The sequence below is a fragment of the Fundulus heteroclitus genome, chromosome 2, assembly GCF_011125445.2.
Source record: "Fundulus heteroclitus isolate FHET01 chromosome 2, MU-UCD_Fhet_4.1, whole genome shotgun sequence".
Classification (NCBI taxonomy): Eukaryota; Metazoa; Chordata; class Actinopteri; order Cyprinodontiformes; family Fundulidae; genus Fundulus; species Fundulus heteroclitus.
The window spans coordinates 23,399,653-23,413,855 of NC_046362.1; the positions used below are offsets into that span (position 1 = coordinate 23,399,653).

General features: G+C 40.1%; 1 protein-coding gene across 2 annotated transcripts in view; it reads right to left on the minus strand.

The window, feature by feature from the left end:
* Window positions 1-6,453: 6,453 nt before the first annotated feature.
* Window positions 6,454-14,203, minus strand: part of furinb (furin (paired basic amino acid cleaving enzyme) b) — a 182,075-nt gene continuing 174,325 nt past the window's right edge. For both annotated transcript variants that reach the window (XM_012853286.3, XM_021311003.2), the window contains exon 16: window positions 6,454-7,376. In XM_012853286.3, coding sequence (XP_012708740.2) covers window positions 6,655-7,376 — 722 coding nt within the window. In that variant the 3' untranslated portion in view covers window positions 6,454-6,654. The remainder of the gene's footprint in view (window positions 7,377-14,203) is intronic.

Sequence of the window (14,203 nt, forward strand, 5' to 3'; positions counted from 1 at the left end):
ATGTCTGTTGGGCTCCTTTTTGTCCAAGAGATGATATAAGAAGGCAGACCTGTTTACATTTAAAAAAAAGGGACTGGTGTGACTAATTAGGACTAAAGAAAAGCAATGTTTAAAATGTACTTATTTAAAAAAAAAATGCAGCTTCATTTAGTTTTCAGCCTGCTTTATACAGATGCTTCTCCGTCACTTATATTGACAAAGTGAAGCGTATGTTATATAAGACGATTACACAGAAGTAATAATAATCTATATACGCATCCCTCTGTTATCTATGCTGGTTTATCTTTGCTGTGTCCATCCCCTGCCGTCATTATGTGTGAGGAGGGGTGCACCCTGGATGGGTCACCAGTCCTGCAGCCACCATGCATGCACCCACTCACACCTAGAGGTAATTTAGAAGAACCGATTAACTTAATCAATCATGATTTTTGACAGCGCGAGGAAGCCGGAGTGCTTGGAGAGAATCCACGCATGGCACGCGTAGAAGATGCAAACTCGATGCAGGAAGACCTCGTCACTGCAGCTGTCCAAATACAGCTCAGAAAATTCTGATTATACCATGATCCAAAAAAAAAAAAATCATAAAAGTTTTGGATCATGGTATAATCTGGATGAAAATACACAAAACGAGCCACAAAAAGACTGGCTCCTCAGAGCGCTGTAGGCAAGCATGGTACTAAAAAGTTTAGTGGTAGAAAAAAAGTCCAGTAGCAGTACCTTTGCTTCATTACTAGCTTTCTGAGCGTGGTAAGATTTTTTTTATTTATGCAGAAATTCATGCATAAGGAGCCTCAACCAAGTATTGATTAAATAAACTGCACAATGGGCATATTTTTCAGGGGGTAATTCTGTATTGAAAATATCTTTAGTCTGTTGATTTTTCTAACTCAACTCTTGGATCTCATAACCCGTAAACTATATTATCAAAAAGAAGAGATAACCAATTGAATTACATTGATTTGTGTTTTATGAATGTGGGTTTCTCAATTTGAGCTGAAGCCCTTTAAAAAAACCGACTTTGCTATGAAATGAACTATTGAAATATACCCGCATGCAATTAATTTCCCACCACTAGGGGGCAACATTGAGTCAGTTTGAGCAGTCCAGGTCGGCGCTTACAGATGCTGTCAGAGTGCAACAGTCCAGCTGCTCCAGCGTGCAGCACCTGGACTGTCAGCCTGCAGGAAACTGAGCATGCAGGCAGACCTCACATGTCACATGTTTGTTCTTTGACACTTCTAGGGGGAAACTGAAAGCGCCGGTGACCAGAAATGAGCAGAAATAAAAGCAGATGAGACATGCAGGAGAAACTTTGTGAAGGTGGCCGAAGAAGCGCCCTGCAGACAATGGTGGCGTCGTTTTACTCAACGGCATCATCAGGTTAAGCTCAAACAGACAACGCGTGGCCTTCTGTAAATGAGCCTGAAAGGATGTGCGATTGATCTAAATGTGAAATCGTCTAATGGGCTCCTGGTTTATTCTCCCTGCATTAATTAACCTAATACTTCATGTTGCCAAACAATGGTTTACAGCGCATTATAGCTGATTATTATACAGCCTGACTCGCTATGCAAGACTGCAGAAGCTGTTAATGATAGTGTCAATGAGGAGGGGAATTTCTTCCAAACACGAGAATTTATAACGCAGAGCCAGGGCCCCCTTTTTTTGAAATGCGCCGAGTCTCCCAGCAGATCTAATTACGAAGCAGAGAATGAACACGCTTTTACCTGTGCATGCAGTTAGCTGCAGCGTTGCAGATGAGGGATCTGCAGCTAATAAATAAAAAAAATTTTTTTTTTTTGCACGCACAACAGAGTTTAAAATTACATTGGTGTGTTTTAAAAAGGGCGAGTAAAGCTAAAAGAAATCTTTGCTTATTGGCAAAAGATGAAGAAACGACTAATAAATATGCAGACTCAGCAGAGACACCCAGACTTCCCTCTCCTCAGATACTACCTCCAGCTCCTCTGGGGGAAGCCGAGACAGGGTTTTCAGCCTTCTCAGAATGTGAGGAAGAAATTGAAAAAAAAAAAATGGTCTGGTCAAACAAACAGCACCCTGAATTTCCAATTGGAAACTCCAAGATTTTACAGAAAAATGCTTGATGATCACTGAACCGATTTGTCGTGGAACCAATGTTCCTCAGAACCGTTTCACAGCTGTCCTGTATGGTCCTGACCATCCAGGGGGATTGGACCACAGTTCCTCTGCAGTACGCGGTTTGTTGTCCACCCACCAGTTTCACACTGGATTCAGGTCCAGGAACCGGCCTCTTCCTAAAGATTTGGTTTGGATTTTTTCATGGGAGCTCCAATGACTCTATCAGCAATACTCAGAGGTGTCAAGTACTACTTTATCACCTTACATAAGTAGACATTATGGTTATTTATACTTTAGTGGGGTAATTATTTTTGAGTCTACTTTTTACTGCTACTCCTTACATTTTCTTGTCATTATCTGTACTTTCTACTCCTTACATTTTGAAAATAGGCTCATTCTATTTTATTTCAGCTTGTTTTCTTTCTGGCTTGTCAAAGGAAAAAAAAAAAAAAAAAAAAAAAAAGCGGATAAATAGCGCTACCTGAACAGAGTGATTTTGAACCGAGTTGCCAAACGGACAAAGAAAAACTTAAGAACAAAATGCAGCAGAACATTGCATTTTTATGATTATTAGTTATTTTCCTTTTTTTTTTTATTGATTAACCACTTAATCATTTATTGTGACAACGTGGACTACTGTATACAGACAACTATACTAGGGTATTTGTTATAGGTGTGTAATGCACTAATTTTCATAATAAGTAAAAGGTTATAGATAATGTCTCTGAAGTTTGACTTTTTGAAACCAGACATCAGATTTCCTGCTCCATAAAACCCATGTTGTTGCTCAGTACATGGATCTTTAATATATTTGCATTGTACTAAATGGTTCTTCTTCAGTGGACATAAATGTGGGTGAAACAGCCAATCCCAATTTTTCAAGATTAACATCATACTGTACAATTAGAGTAATGGGCCTTAGAAATATGGTTGGGGGTCTAAGTGCATTACAGGCCCCTGTGCTGCAGGAAGCTTAAGCTTTTGTCCTTAGTGGATTACTTTTACTTTAATACTTTTATGTAGATTTTACGCTGGTACTTTTATACTTTTACTTGAGTAAAAAGTTGGAGTTAATATTGCACAGAAGTATTTTTAAACCCTTGTATCTATACCTCTACTCGAGTAATAGATGTGAATACTTCACCTCTGATAATACTTCCCTTACTTGAATCATCTTGTTACTAAAAAGTGCTTTATAAATAAACTTGCCTTGCCTTGCAGGTGGAACGATATCTTGTTTTGATCTAACTTTAGAGCTTCTTTTGATTTCCCTGCAGCTAATAGATGAGTTTTTTTTGTCCGTTCTTTAAGCCGTCTGAATGGCACTTTTTCCATTTTTCTCCAAGATCTTTCAGGTTTTAGTTTCCATTTTAATTAAGCTTAGATCATTTTTAGCTTACCCAGTACAAGCAGCTATTAAAAAAATCAAAAATACTTCTGAGCAACTGCCATTACTTTCAAGTAGGTGCACAGAATCAGCAGCATGCATGTTTCATCGGAGGGATCCGTCTCTTTTCTGTTGCCCCCACTACAACTTCTGTGAAATTATTTGCCGTGTAGAAATGTCATTTCTACCAGAAACGGTGATGGAGCCGTTTGGTGATCTTTGAGCTGCTGTTATTCTGAACACGACTCGACTTAAATCCATGCAGGAAATTTCCCCTCCTTTTCGGAGCTGGAGAAAGCAGTTTCTCGAAGGCGTTTTGGCAGCGCGGCTCACTGCAGCTCGATACATGCAAAAGACAGAATGCTGGCCCCCTGATAAAGCCCGACGCTCCGAGTGAAGGAAACACATTCGCAGCAGTGACGTACGGCAATAAAGAAGTGATGAACCATCTGCTCTCTGGTGTGGCGTTTGGTGCATCCGGGGATGGATTTCAGCTGCCTGAAACCCTTAAAGTTTTAGAAGCTGGCAGTAAACACAAAAAAAAAAAAACAGGCACATTTATGCAACAGCCAGTCTTTTTTAATCCAGCACAAAACGCGCCTCCACAACTTTAAACACCCATTATCAGTTAAATAAAAAAAGAGCTATATAACAAACATAGAAAAAGCAATACAAGATATCTCCTTTTTCATTAACGGCAATTATTCCAGCCTTTAGATCCGAAGGCTTTGATTGGGGCTGCGCAGAGCCAGGTCTACACAGATGGGAAATAAAGCTTGTGGATGTCTTTTTTAATGTATGGAGCTGACAATAGAAAGGGAGGGAACTTCACCTTGATGAAAATGTTCTGGCAGAGCAGCCCCCGAAATCAATATACTGCACGCTCTGTGGGGAAAATGAGAAGAAAATGATCATATTTCTTACCAGCAGCAACCGATTGGGACAAAGCTGCCAAAGGTCGGCCATGCAGCTTCGGGCTAACTGGTTTTATAAAGTCATTAAAAAGAGAGAGAGGGAGGAGAAAAAAAAAAAAACAGTGCATATCTACCAGTTGGTAAGTTTTTTCTGAGTGATATGTCAGATATGGGGCTCGACCGAGAACAGAACATCCTCCGCAGTTTCCTGCTCAAACAGCCTGCGGGATGTTTTATTATGGCGTCCCATTGTGCTGCAGAAGTCTTCGAATTAAAGTTTTGCAACTATTAATGAACAGCAAAGCAAAGCTCCTAAACTCCCCGCTCTGCGATACGCCAGGAAATTAACAACCATATATAAATCTAACAGAAAATTATCAAAGCTCAGCTCAGATTTTGGGACTCATTAGATGTTTGTTTGATAAAATAATGAGCTGCATGGTTGAAAACGGAACAGCAATTATTTTTGTTTAGTTTTAGTTTTTTTTTTTTTTTTTTTTTTTACAGAAAGAGGAGTCTGGAGGAGTCATGTTGAGGACGGCTTGCAGGACATTACAACCCAAAAGTAGGTGCTTTTATGATTGCAGACGTTTCGCATGAAGCAAGAGCTCATACACAACTGATTATAGTGTTGCAATATGGGAAATGTAGGAGATAAGGTATGTGGGGTTACATAGAGAATTTGCTTCCAGACCGCTTTCGTTTTTATACCAGGCCTCGTAACAAATTGTCCCAAATGTGCTTAAACTAAGAATGAGTTAAAAAATATTTGCATAACACCTCATACACCTCAACAACACTGCAAAAGTATTCATACCAGTTAAACTTTTCCACCTTCCGTCACGTTACAACTTCAAACTTTGAGCCGTTTTTGTGGGATTTTACATTATGGAGCAACAAAAAGTGGTGGATAATTGGAAAAATGAGAGGAAACCAGCACACGCCGTTAATTCTTTTTAAACAAATACAACCTTAAGAAGTGTGGTGTTCATTGGTATTCAGCTACCTTTTACCGTGATACCCTTAAATAAAAATCCATTGCTATCCATTGGCTTTAAAGGTTAGTGGTGCGCTACACAAACAGAGGAGTGGCAAAGAGAAAACGGCGTTGTGGAAAGAAAGCAACTAGGAGTCCGATTTAAAGTTCGCCAGATGTCATCCTGTAATTAAAAACTAAGCCTCCCAGTGATCCTTAAGACAACATGTTGGTGGCACCATTATGCTATGGGGATGCTTTATATGAGAAGGAAAAGGAAGCTGGTCAGAGTTAATGAAAAGCTGGGTGAAGCCACATAAGGGGCAATCCTGGATAGAAAACTTGTTAGAGGCTGTAAAACAAAGCGTGGAGTAGAGCTTTGTTTTACACGAGGACAACACTAAACATACAGTCAAAACATTCAGTCTGTAGACGGGCAAAGCAGTTGTGTATCAGAAAACTAACGCTGCATATCACCCTGAACACACCATCCTCATGGTGGTACATGGATGTTTTCCTCTAGCTGGGACATGGCAGCTGTGAAGAGACAAATCCCAAAAAAACTGAGCTTTAATAGCAGTAAAAGTTGCTTCAGGGCGAGTGAGTACAGATGTATTACGCATTTTTCTGATCTCTATTCAAAAAAAGTTAAAAGTTTGGTTATGTTGGGTCTTGTGTTGGTCCATCGCGTAAAATCCCAACGAAAATTCACGGACGTTGGCGTTTTAACCTGTCAAAAAAAAATGAAGAAGAAAAAAAAAGTTCAACTTTTGCAACGCGCTATATTGGTGACAGAGTTAAGGGGCGTGGCGAATACAACGACCGCACTGCAAAAACGGATCTAAAAATAAGCAAAATGTTCTTAAACATAGTGTTTTTGTCCTTGATCTGAGCAGGTAAATATGATCATTTGCCAATGGAATTAGTATTTTGACCCCTAAATTAAGATAATTAGACATCCTGCACTTGAAATAAGATGATGGAGATGAATTGTTCCTATTTTAAGTGCACAAATCTTATTTTATTGGCAGATCATCTTATTTACCTGCTCAAATCAAGGACAGATACACTAATTTTAAGAAAATTTTACTTATTTTTAGTTCTGTTTTTGCAGTGCGTGAAGTCATTTGAAATTATAAAACAAAGACAAAACGCCTCAGGGTTGGATGCTGATGGGACAGTAAGGCCTGTGTTTGTGATTTTTCTCTCCGTGCATCACCTCTGCACAGTCAGATCCGACACCCTCCACATCGCCGCGGCGACTGAAACGGATCCAGCTACATCAAGCTCTGCGTCCTTATGAAAGCTGTCCTCTCGCTGTGACCGTCCACCTCCTCGCTGTCTGATTCAGACCCGTAGGCGATCGTGTCCTCGTCCGCCCACACGGTGGGGATTCCCTTGTAGCATATCCGAGCTTTCCTCTCCCGCCCTCGCTGGAAGCCCAAACCAAAGCCCAGCCGCGTCCTCCCGCTGCTGTCTGAAAACACAGAGGGCAGCTTGGTCCTCCAGGACAGAGAGGCGTCGCCCGAGCGCACCTGGAGCAAGAAGAAGACCCCGGCGAAGGCAGCCAGGATGAAGGCACAGCTGAGAACTGCCACGATGACGGGAAGCTGGGAGGGCGCGGCCGCACCGGGCCCAGGCGCTTTCTCAGCTTCCCCGCCGTTGTTGTCCGCTCCCGCTGCTGCCGGTGGTCTCTCCGCCTCCGCCTCAGCCTCCTCGCCCTGCAGTCCTCCTGCGAGAGGGGATTTCCTCTGGACCTGATTCTGGTGCAGACAGGAGGCGAGGACCAGGTGGCTGTGAGCCGGACAGGAAAGGCAGTCCGTGGGTCCGGCGCCTGAGCAGGTGAGGCAGGAGGGGTGGCAGGGCAGGCAGGCCTGCACGGAGGACAGGTCCACCCAGTTCTCCAGGGACAGGTTGAGGAGCTGCGGGCCCGACGTGAAGCCCGGCGGGCAGAACTTCACACAGCCCTGGAGGAAGAGGGAGAAGCCCGGGCTGCACTCTGGATGTGGACAAAAAGAGGAGAGAGTGAGGAACTCTGTCCCAGAGAGTCAAATACACACACTGGATAAAAACATTACATTGTTTTCATTGTAACAGGTGATGAACATTAATTTGACATACGGCTGGGCGATAAATCGATTTAATCGATTAATTCGAATTTACAATTCTTTAAGATTTCATTTTTGGAAAATCTGGATTTTATTTTGCCAATACACTCATTGGGTTTCCATTAAGAGAACAGCATGTGATTCTGGATATATGTTTAGGCAAAATTATTGTCAAAATATTGTTAAGTAGAAACTTTTTTTTACCATAATACGAGGTACTTTTTTCTTTTTTTTTTACTTAGTTTGAAGTTCACAAGTGCAGTAAAGCCTGTTCACATCAATGTGTAATACCACTAGCAGCAAATGTTTTGTTATATTTTCATTGTTTATAATGGCACGGCTGCCATCTTGTTTTACAAGCATGTTTCACAGCTTGGATTTAGTTGCACTTTGAATTCAGGTCAACTCCCTGACGAAATGCTTGACATAAAAGCAAGGTTTTAAAATAATTTCTTTAATTTCTTTTTATGAAACAAAAAGGAGGAAAAAAATCGATTAATCGGATTTGGTATGATAAAATTGGAGATTTATTTTTTAATCCATATCGCCCAGCCCTAATTTGACAGAGTGAGCTGTCTCAGAGGACCTCAGATCATGATCTATCTGGGCAGGGCGTTAATGTGTGGGACTGGCCGATCAGCCGCCGCCTTAACAGTGAGCTTTTCTCCTGGACCTGGGAAGGAACGGATCGCCCATTCCTTATAGACTTGGCTGCATTAAATGTTCTGTCTGCTCGGCCACAGCACAGCTTTTGTTTATGTCGTACAGAGTTTCGTGTCTAGCTGGGTGATATGGACCAAAAATGATATCTATTTTTTGGCTGAATGCCGATAAACGATATTGATCTGGTTATGTTTTCTCTTTTCATAAAGTAATTATAAAAAGGCATCTCTGATTCAAAGCTTTATCCCAAATGTCTCACCGGCACATTTCTTAATAAACAGTTGTGGATAAATATGAGAAACGGCTGAAAAATAACCTACAGGACTACGTAAAGTATAATTATAACATAGACCATCTCGATATAAAAACATAGTTGATATTTTAAAAACTTGATATATTGCCTAATTTAGTGAAAAAGCCACCCTCAGCTAATCACAGGAAGTTATTTTAAGCTGCGTTCTCCTTGATATCAACCAGTTCCATCATGATCCTAAATTAGGGGCCATCCAGGCGTCCTTCACCCTGGGCCAGAGCAAAGGAGCTCAACCTGCCATCCTTGGAGCAACTCCAGGCAATTTTTTGGTCTTATTCTCACCCTGAGCAAGGACTACAGAGACTCAGCCCAAAGGAGAGACTGATGGCAGAACTGCAAGTTCCAGGGAGACCCAGACTGGCTCAGCGGGAGTTGAAAAGCAAGTAAGGCACTTTCTATTCTTTTTATAATTTTGTGTTTATACTGTATCTGCTGACTGCTGCTGACAAGGTTGAGGAGTCACAAAGGTGATCCTGGGATTTTGGCTTTATCACCTTTCCATCTTTCCCTCTTAGATCGATGTTGTGTATTAGAGTTCAGAGAAACTGATGAGCTTCAGCTAATTCTTCCAATTTGTTTTAATTGTTGCTCTCAGTGTCAATTTCCTCGTTATTAATTCTTTAATCCGCGGTGTGTGGGTTAGAGGTATTTGTTTTAATGCTGTCTGTTAGTTATTTTACGCTTTTTGGCTGTTTTGCCTGTATTGGCTCATCAACAACGAGTAGAGATTGTTGATTCTTGTTTTCGCTGATAATCAGCTCCTGTTCATTTTCATATTTTTTAATTAAGAGGTCAAACTTCATGTTCATTTTAAATAAACTGTTAATCCCGAGAAAGATACAGAAACTTCTAAGCGATTTATTTTAGTGTACCACCCAGAGCTGCCTGGAAAGGAAATGTTTTCGCCGTTTGTGTTGATTCTGTGAACTTACAGACTTACAGAGTATCAAATTTGATGTAGTTAAACCTTCATCACAGTAATGTAGAGCAGCCACTGAATCTGTTCTGATGTTTTTGATTAATCAAGATATTGAAGCTCTTCCTTTGTTAGTTGATAGTAAAATCAGCAACACAGCCTCAGTTAATATTGACAAATTATTATTATTATTATTATTTTTTTTTTTTTACAAAATGGGGGAATAACAAAGGTACACACAGCTGTTAAAGGGCTTAAGCAATCACTTTTCACTTAATATGAAATTTTATTTCGCTGAAGTTCATTTCAAGATTTTAATTTAAAAGGAATGAATATTCTTTCTTCATTTTATCTCAGTCCTTGAACCTTAACCATGCAGTTTGCTCCCAGCAGTCTTTCACGAACAAAAGACCAAATATGTTTCTTATGCTGAATATCTCAAAAATACTCAAGAAAACTAAATCTGACACCGCAAATATGTCTAAACAAGCTCTGCTTACCAAAGAGAAATTAGCTGAAAACAAGGGATGGGCAATAGTGATGATACGTATTTGCAATTATGATAAAATGATCAGACAAAAACAAATCATAGTCAGATTGTATCTAAATGTACAAATATGGCTCCAGAAATAAAACCAAGTTTAAAATGGGATACACTGCTGCTGAAAATCTTTTTTTATTTTTGGGTTTGCAAACATCATGAGTTCAAGGTTACCGTTAACACCGCAGGGTTACTTCCCTTCTTAAAACCTTAAACATCCAGGCCACTGAGAAAGGAACCATGCCTCTTTTATTATTCTGGTTTAAACTTTTCACTGCTTTTACCTTGAAGCACATATAATGTTATTTTCCAACCTCTCCAACGCAATTTGTCAGGCCGTTAAATTGTCTTGTAAAGGCCACGGCCAGCAACAGACACTGGAGAAACTGTTCACTAAACATTTCATGCTTTCCAAGTAGCTTCACTGTTAAAACCCCCGCAAAAAAAAAAAAAAAAAAAAACAACAACAGAAAAAACAGGAACTTGCAAACAGATGTCCTGTCACAAACGATAATTTCTCTACTGTGAACAAAAAATTATGAAATAGAGTGGTTACTAGGGCTAGATGATATAGAAAAAAAGCATATTGATAAAATAGAAATCATATTGATCAATATTGATAATTATCAACAAATTCAAAACATATATTTTAAGTTCAGCCCTGACTGTTTTATGCTGTTGCTTAATGACCTGTTTTTAGATACAGAACACAGAAACACTGAATTCAAACTCAACCCTTTATTCAACCAACTTTTTACCAAAACTACAAATTAAAAAACAAAAAACAAAACGTGTGCCCTCTGAACTCTCTGAAGGGGGCGGAGCTTGGAGACGGAGCTTCCTGAGTCTGCGTTGTGATTGGTTGGGAGGATGTAATGACTGTAATATTAACCTACATGATAGGCTAGAATGCAAAGGGAAGGAAAACTGTTATTCTATTGAGCTTTTTATTGACTCTTTTTTTCTATCATCGATATACGTCTATCGGTCGATATATATTGTTATTGAATTATCGTCCAGCCCTAGTGGGTACATGTATTTACATTTCCTTTCAGTTTTATTTTTTTTTTACTTTAATATTTAACAAGTTCCCTTTTAATAAACATCAAGGTAATTATACAAACTAACGAGACGTATAAGTATAATAAGCTAAGCAATATTTGAACATGATGTCAGAGGAGTCAGCTTGTCAATCTGTTTCCAAACCTCCTCTTGTGAACTAAATTTCTCCATTTTTAATTAAAGCTATATTCTGTCTAAAGATGCTGAGTTATTAAAACTGACTGGACAACATGATGAATGATTTAATACCCTCAAGCCTCCATCGGCCGTAATCTTTGAGACGAAGAGCCGAAACGTCATCTGTTCAAAACGCCCGACTCGTAAAGACGGTCTTCAAACGTCTGGCCAAGACATGCGAGTCTTTTATTCGGTCTGCAGCGATGATGATCAGGAACCCTCATCTGATGTGTTTGTCACTAAGAGCTGACAGAAATTACTGTCATCTCATGTGTTTGCCTAACACCAATTGGGGTTTCATCAGCAATGTCAAAGGATCGAAAAACATAAACTTGAGATTTTTTTTTTTAACACTAGCTTTAAAAAAACACAGACTTGTGCACTGCTCCCTTTGTGTCATGGGTCAGGTTGTGCCTCAAGCAAGGAAGCCTATTCTGCAGTGATGGAGGTTGCTGCTCTGGTCTGTTGTGATAAAGGACAGCCTGGATACAAACAAAGGATTTTCCAGACTCGGATTCCAATGTTTTTCCTGCAGTTTAAAAAAAATAAATGAATATCCTGGACATCTGAGTACAACAAATGCACCTAAGTGGACTTTATTACTGCAGTATGGTAAAAGGTACGTTAATAACTTTAGGCTACTTTAAAAAAAAATTAAATTAGATCAACTTGCTGTTTCCAAATACCTAAAAAAAAAACAACTGGTCTGGATTATCCCATATTTAAAACAGATTCTTCAAATGCCAGTGTGTGATCGGCACTTTTATTTAAATAAACAAACAAGCAAACAGAAATGTCAGTGCTTTGTTTGCTAGCCAGACCAGAACCGTCTTAGGAGCCACAGGTGTGTTATAAAAACAATAAATATGAGAAATGTTTCGGTCTGGAAAAAGGAAAAACAAAAGTATGCCCTCTGAATATAAACAATGTCCAGAAATGCAGCTTTATCTTTTAGGTCAGCTTTATCTTTTAGTAAGAGATAAAACCTGGAAACAAAACCCTTTCCCCATTTCCATTTTTTAAATATTTATTTAGACCTGGACAAGACTAAAATCCAATTTAACATCCTCCTCTGCCTCACCTGTTGGTGGTGGAGAGGAGGATGTTAGCCGAGCTCACATCCATTATGGACAACATCTCTCACCCACTGCACTGGACTGAAGAGGAGCTCCTTCAGAGGCCGATTGAGACATCCTGTGCAGCTCCTTCATCCCCACCGCTGTCACATTGTTTAATTATACTTTCAATGAACTCTTGCAATAACTCCATTTGCATACCTACAATCATTGTGCCTCCTAGCACAGTCATATATATATATATATATATATATATATATATATATATATATATATATATATATATATATATATATATATATATATATATATATTTCTTGATTTATTTCACTCAGATTTATTTATCTCTGCTTCTTTTCAGAATGTTCAGAGCTATTTCCACTCCAGTTGTACCAACAGCTGCTGCTGCTGCTGCTGTAATGGCTGAATTTAACCAACGATAGATCAATAAAGTTTATCTTATCTTTTTCAAGGCTAAGCAGGAAACCTGGAAGAAAGGTCTGGATTTACAGATCCGTCTACATTCAGCCCGAAGGACAGTCGCTACTCCTCTGTGGCGAAAGCGGTTGCTTAAAAATGGTCTGGCGTGTGATCAGGATGCCTCCTCTGTCGCCCCCTTTAGAGACGATAACGGGGGCGCCCCACTGGACGGGAAGACCCTGAACTTTCAACAAGGAGCCAGTGAACAGAAGAGAGGGATGTCTGGTGTCCCTTCTGGGCCTGTAACCCCTGTGACCCAGTTAGGGATAAGGTGTAAACAGTGGCTGGATGCAGCAGCAGATGTTTGAGCCCCACAGGCATGACTGCGAGAGCCTCTGAGCTTCCCTCAGGCTGTTGTTGTGGTTATTTAAACCATTACAGTTCATTGTCCTCCGTCCCTAAATGCCGACCATTTTATGAGAAGCCTCTCGTGTAGCAGCTCTGGATTTAAGCAGATTTCACCTAAATTTACAAAAAAAAAAAGTGTAAAAAGAGATTAGAGAAAACTTTAATTGTCTTAATACAGCGTTGGGAACGGCTGTTTATTAATCTTCTCAAGAGATTTATCCCTTTCGCAGTGGCTAGATTTTTTTTTTTTTCCCCAGTAATCTTCCCAAGTCTAATTATCGTCTTGCACTGACAGATAATTTCTCCTGCCTGTCTCTTCTTTTCGTATATCTAGCTTAATTTCTGAGAGTTCTGGATTTTTTATTTCTGGGAAGTCATTAGGAAACTGGGGGGGTGTAAATGAAAGGATTAGCAGCAAGAACAGATTTAATCTGAATGATTAAGGAGGGCGAGTCGGACTGACTGAAAGACAAAAACCTTTCTGCCTGCGTGTGTCTCTGTCGAGATTGTTGTGAGATTGTTGACAGCGCGCACCTCTTGCACTATTGCCGTTTTTTTTTTTTCACCTGCTGCTTCCACTGCGCCCGGCGCGCTCGTGCGACATATGGTAACATGCTAATTTATGGTGCACAGATAAACAGATGCAAAAGGGGGGCCTGCGAAGGCCTCATCTGCATTCACAACATTTGCCTTCCAGACGTCACAAGACCCAACACATGTCGACGCCGAGCCCTGTTTCATAACAACCATGTGCCAGAAACAATGCCAAGACGGTGCATTGCAAAATAATTCACACCCCTTACGCTTTTTCAGGTTTTGTCACATTAGGGAGGTTGTACTCAGCTCCCCTGAGTCTGAATTCTGCCTATACAGCATTTTGCATATTTAGATACTAAACCTTTTAGCAATTGCTCTTTGAAAAACAGCTTCAAGCTCAGTTCTCAGGGGAGGAAAGTGTCTGTGAACATCAATTTTCAAGTCTTGCCACATATTCTCTCTTTGTTTTAGGTCTGGACTTGAATTAGGCCATTCTAACAGATCATCACACTTTCTTCTAAACCAGAGGTAACGGATTAGTGGACCAGGGTCCTGATCCGGACCCAGCCTGTTTTAAAACATTTATAAATTACTGCATGTTGTCC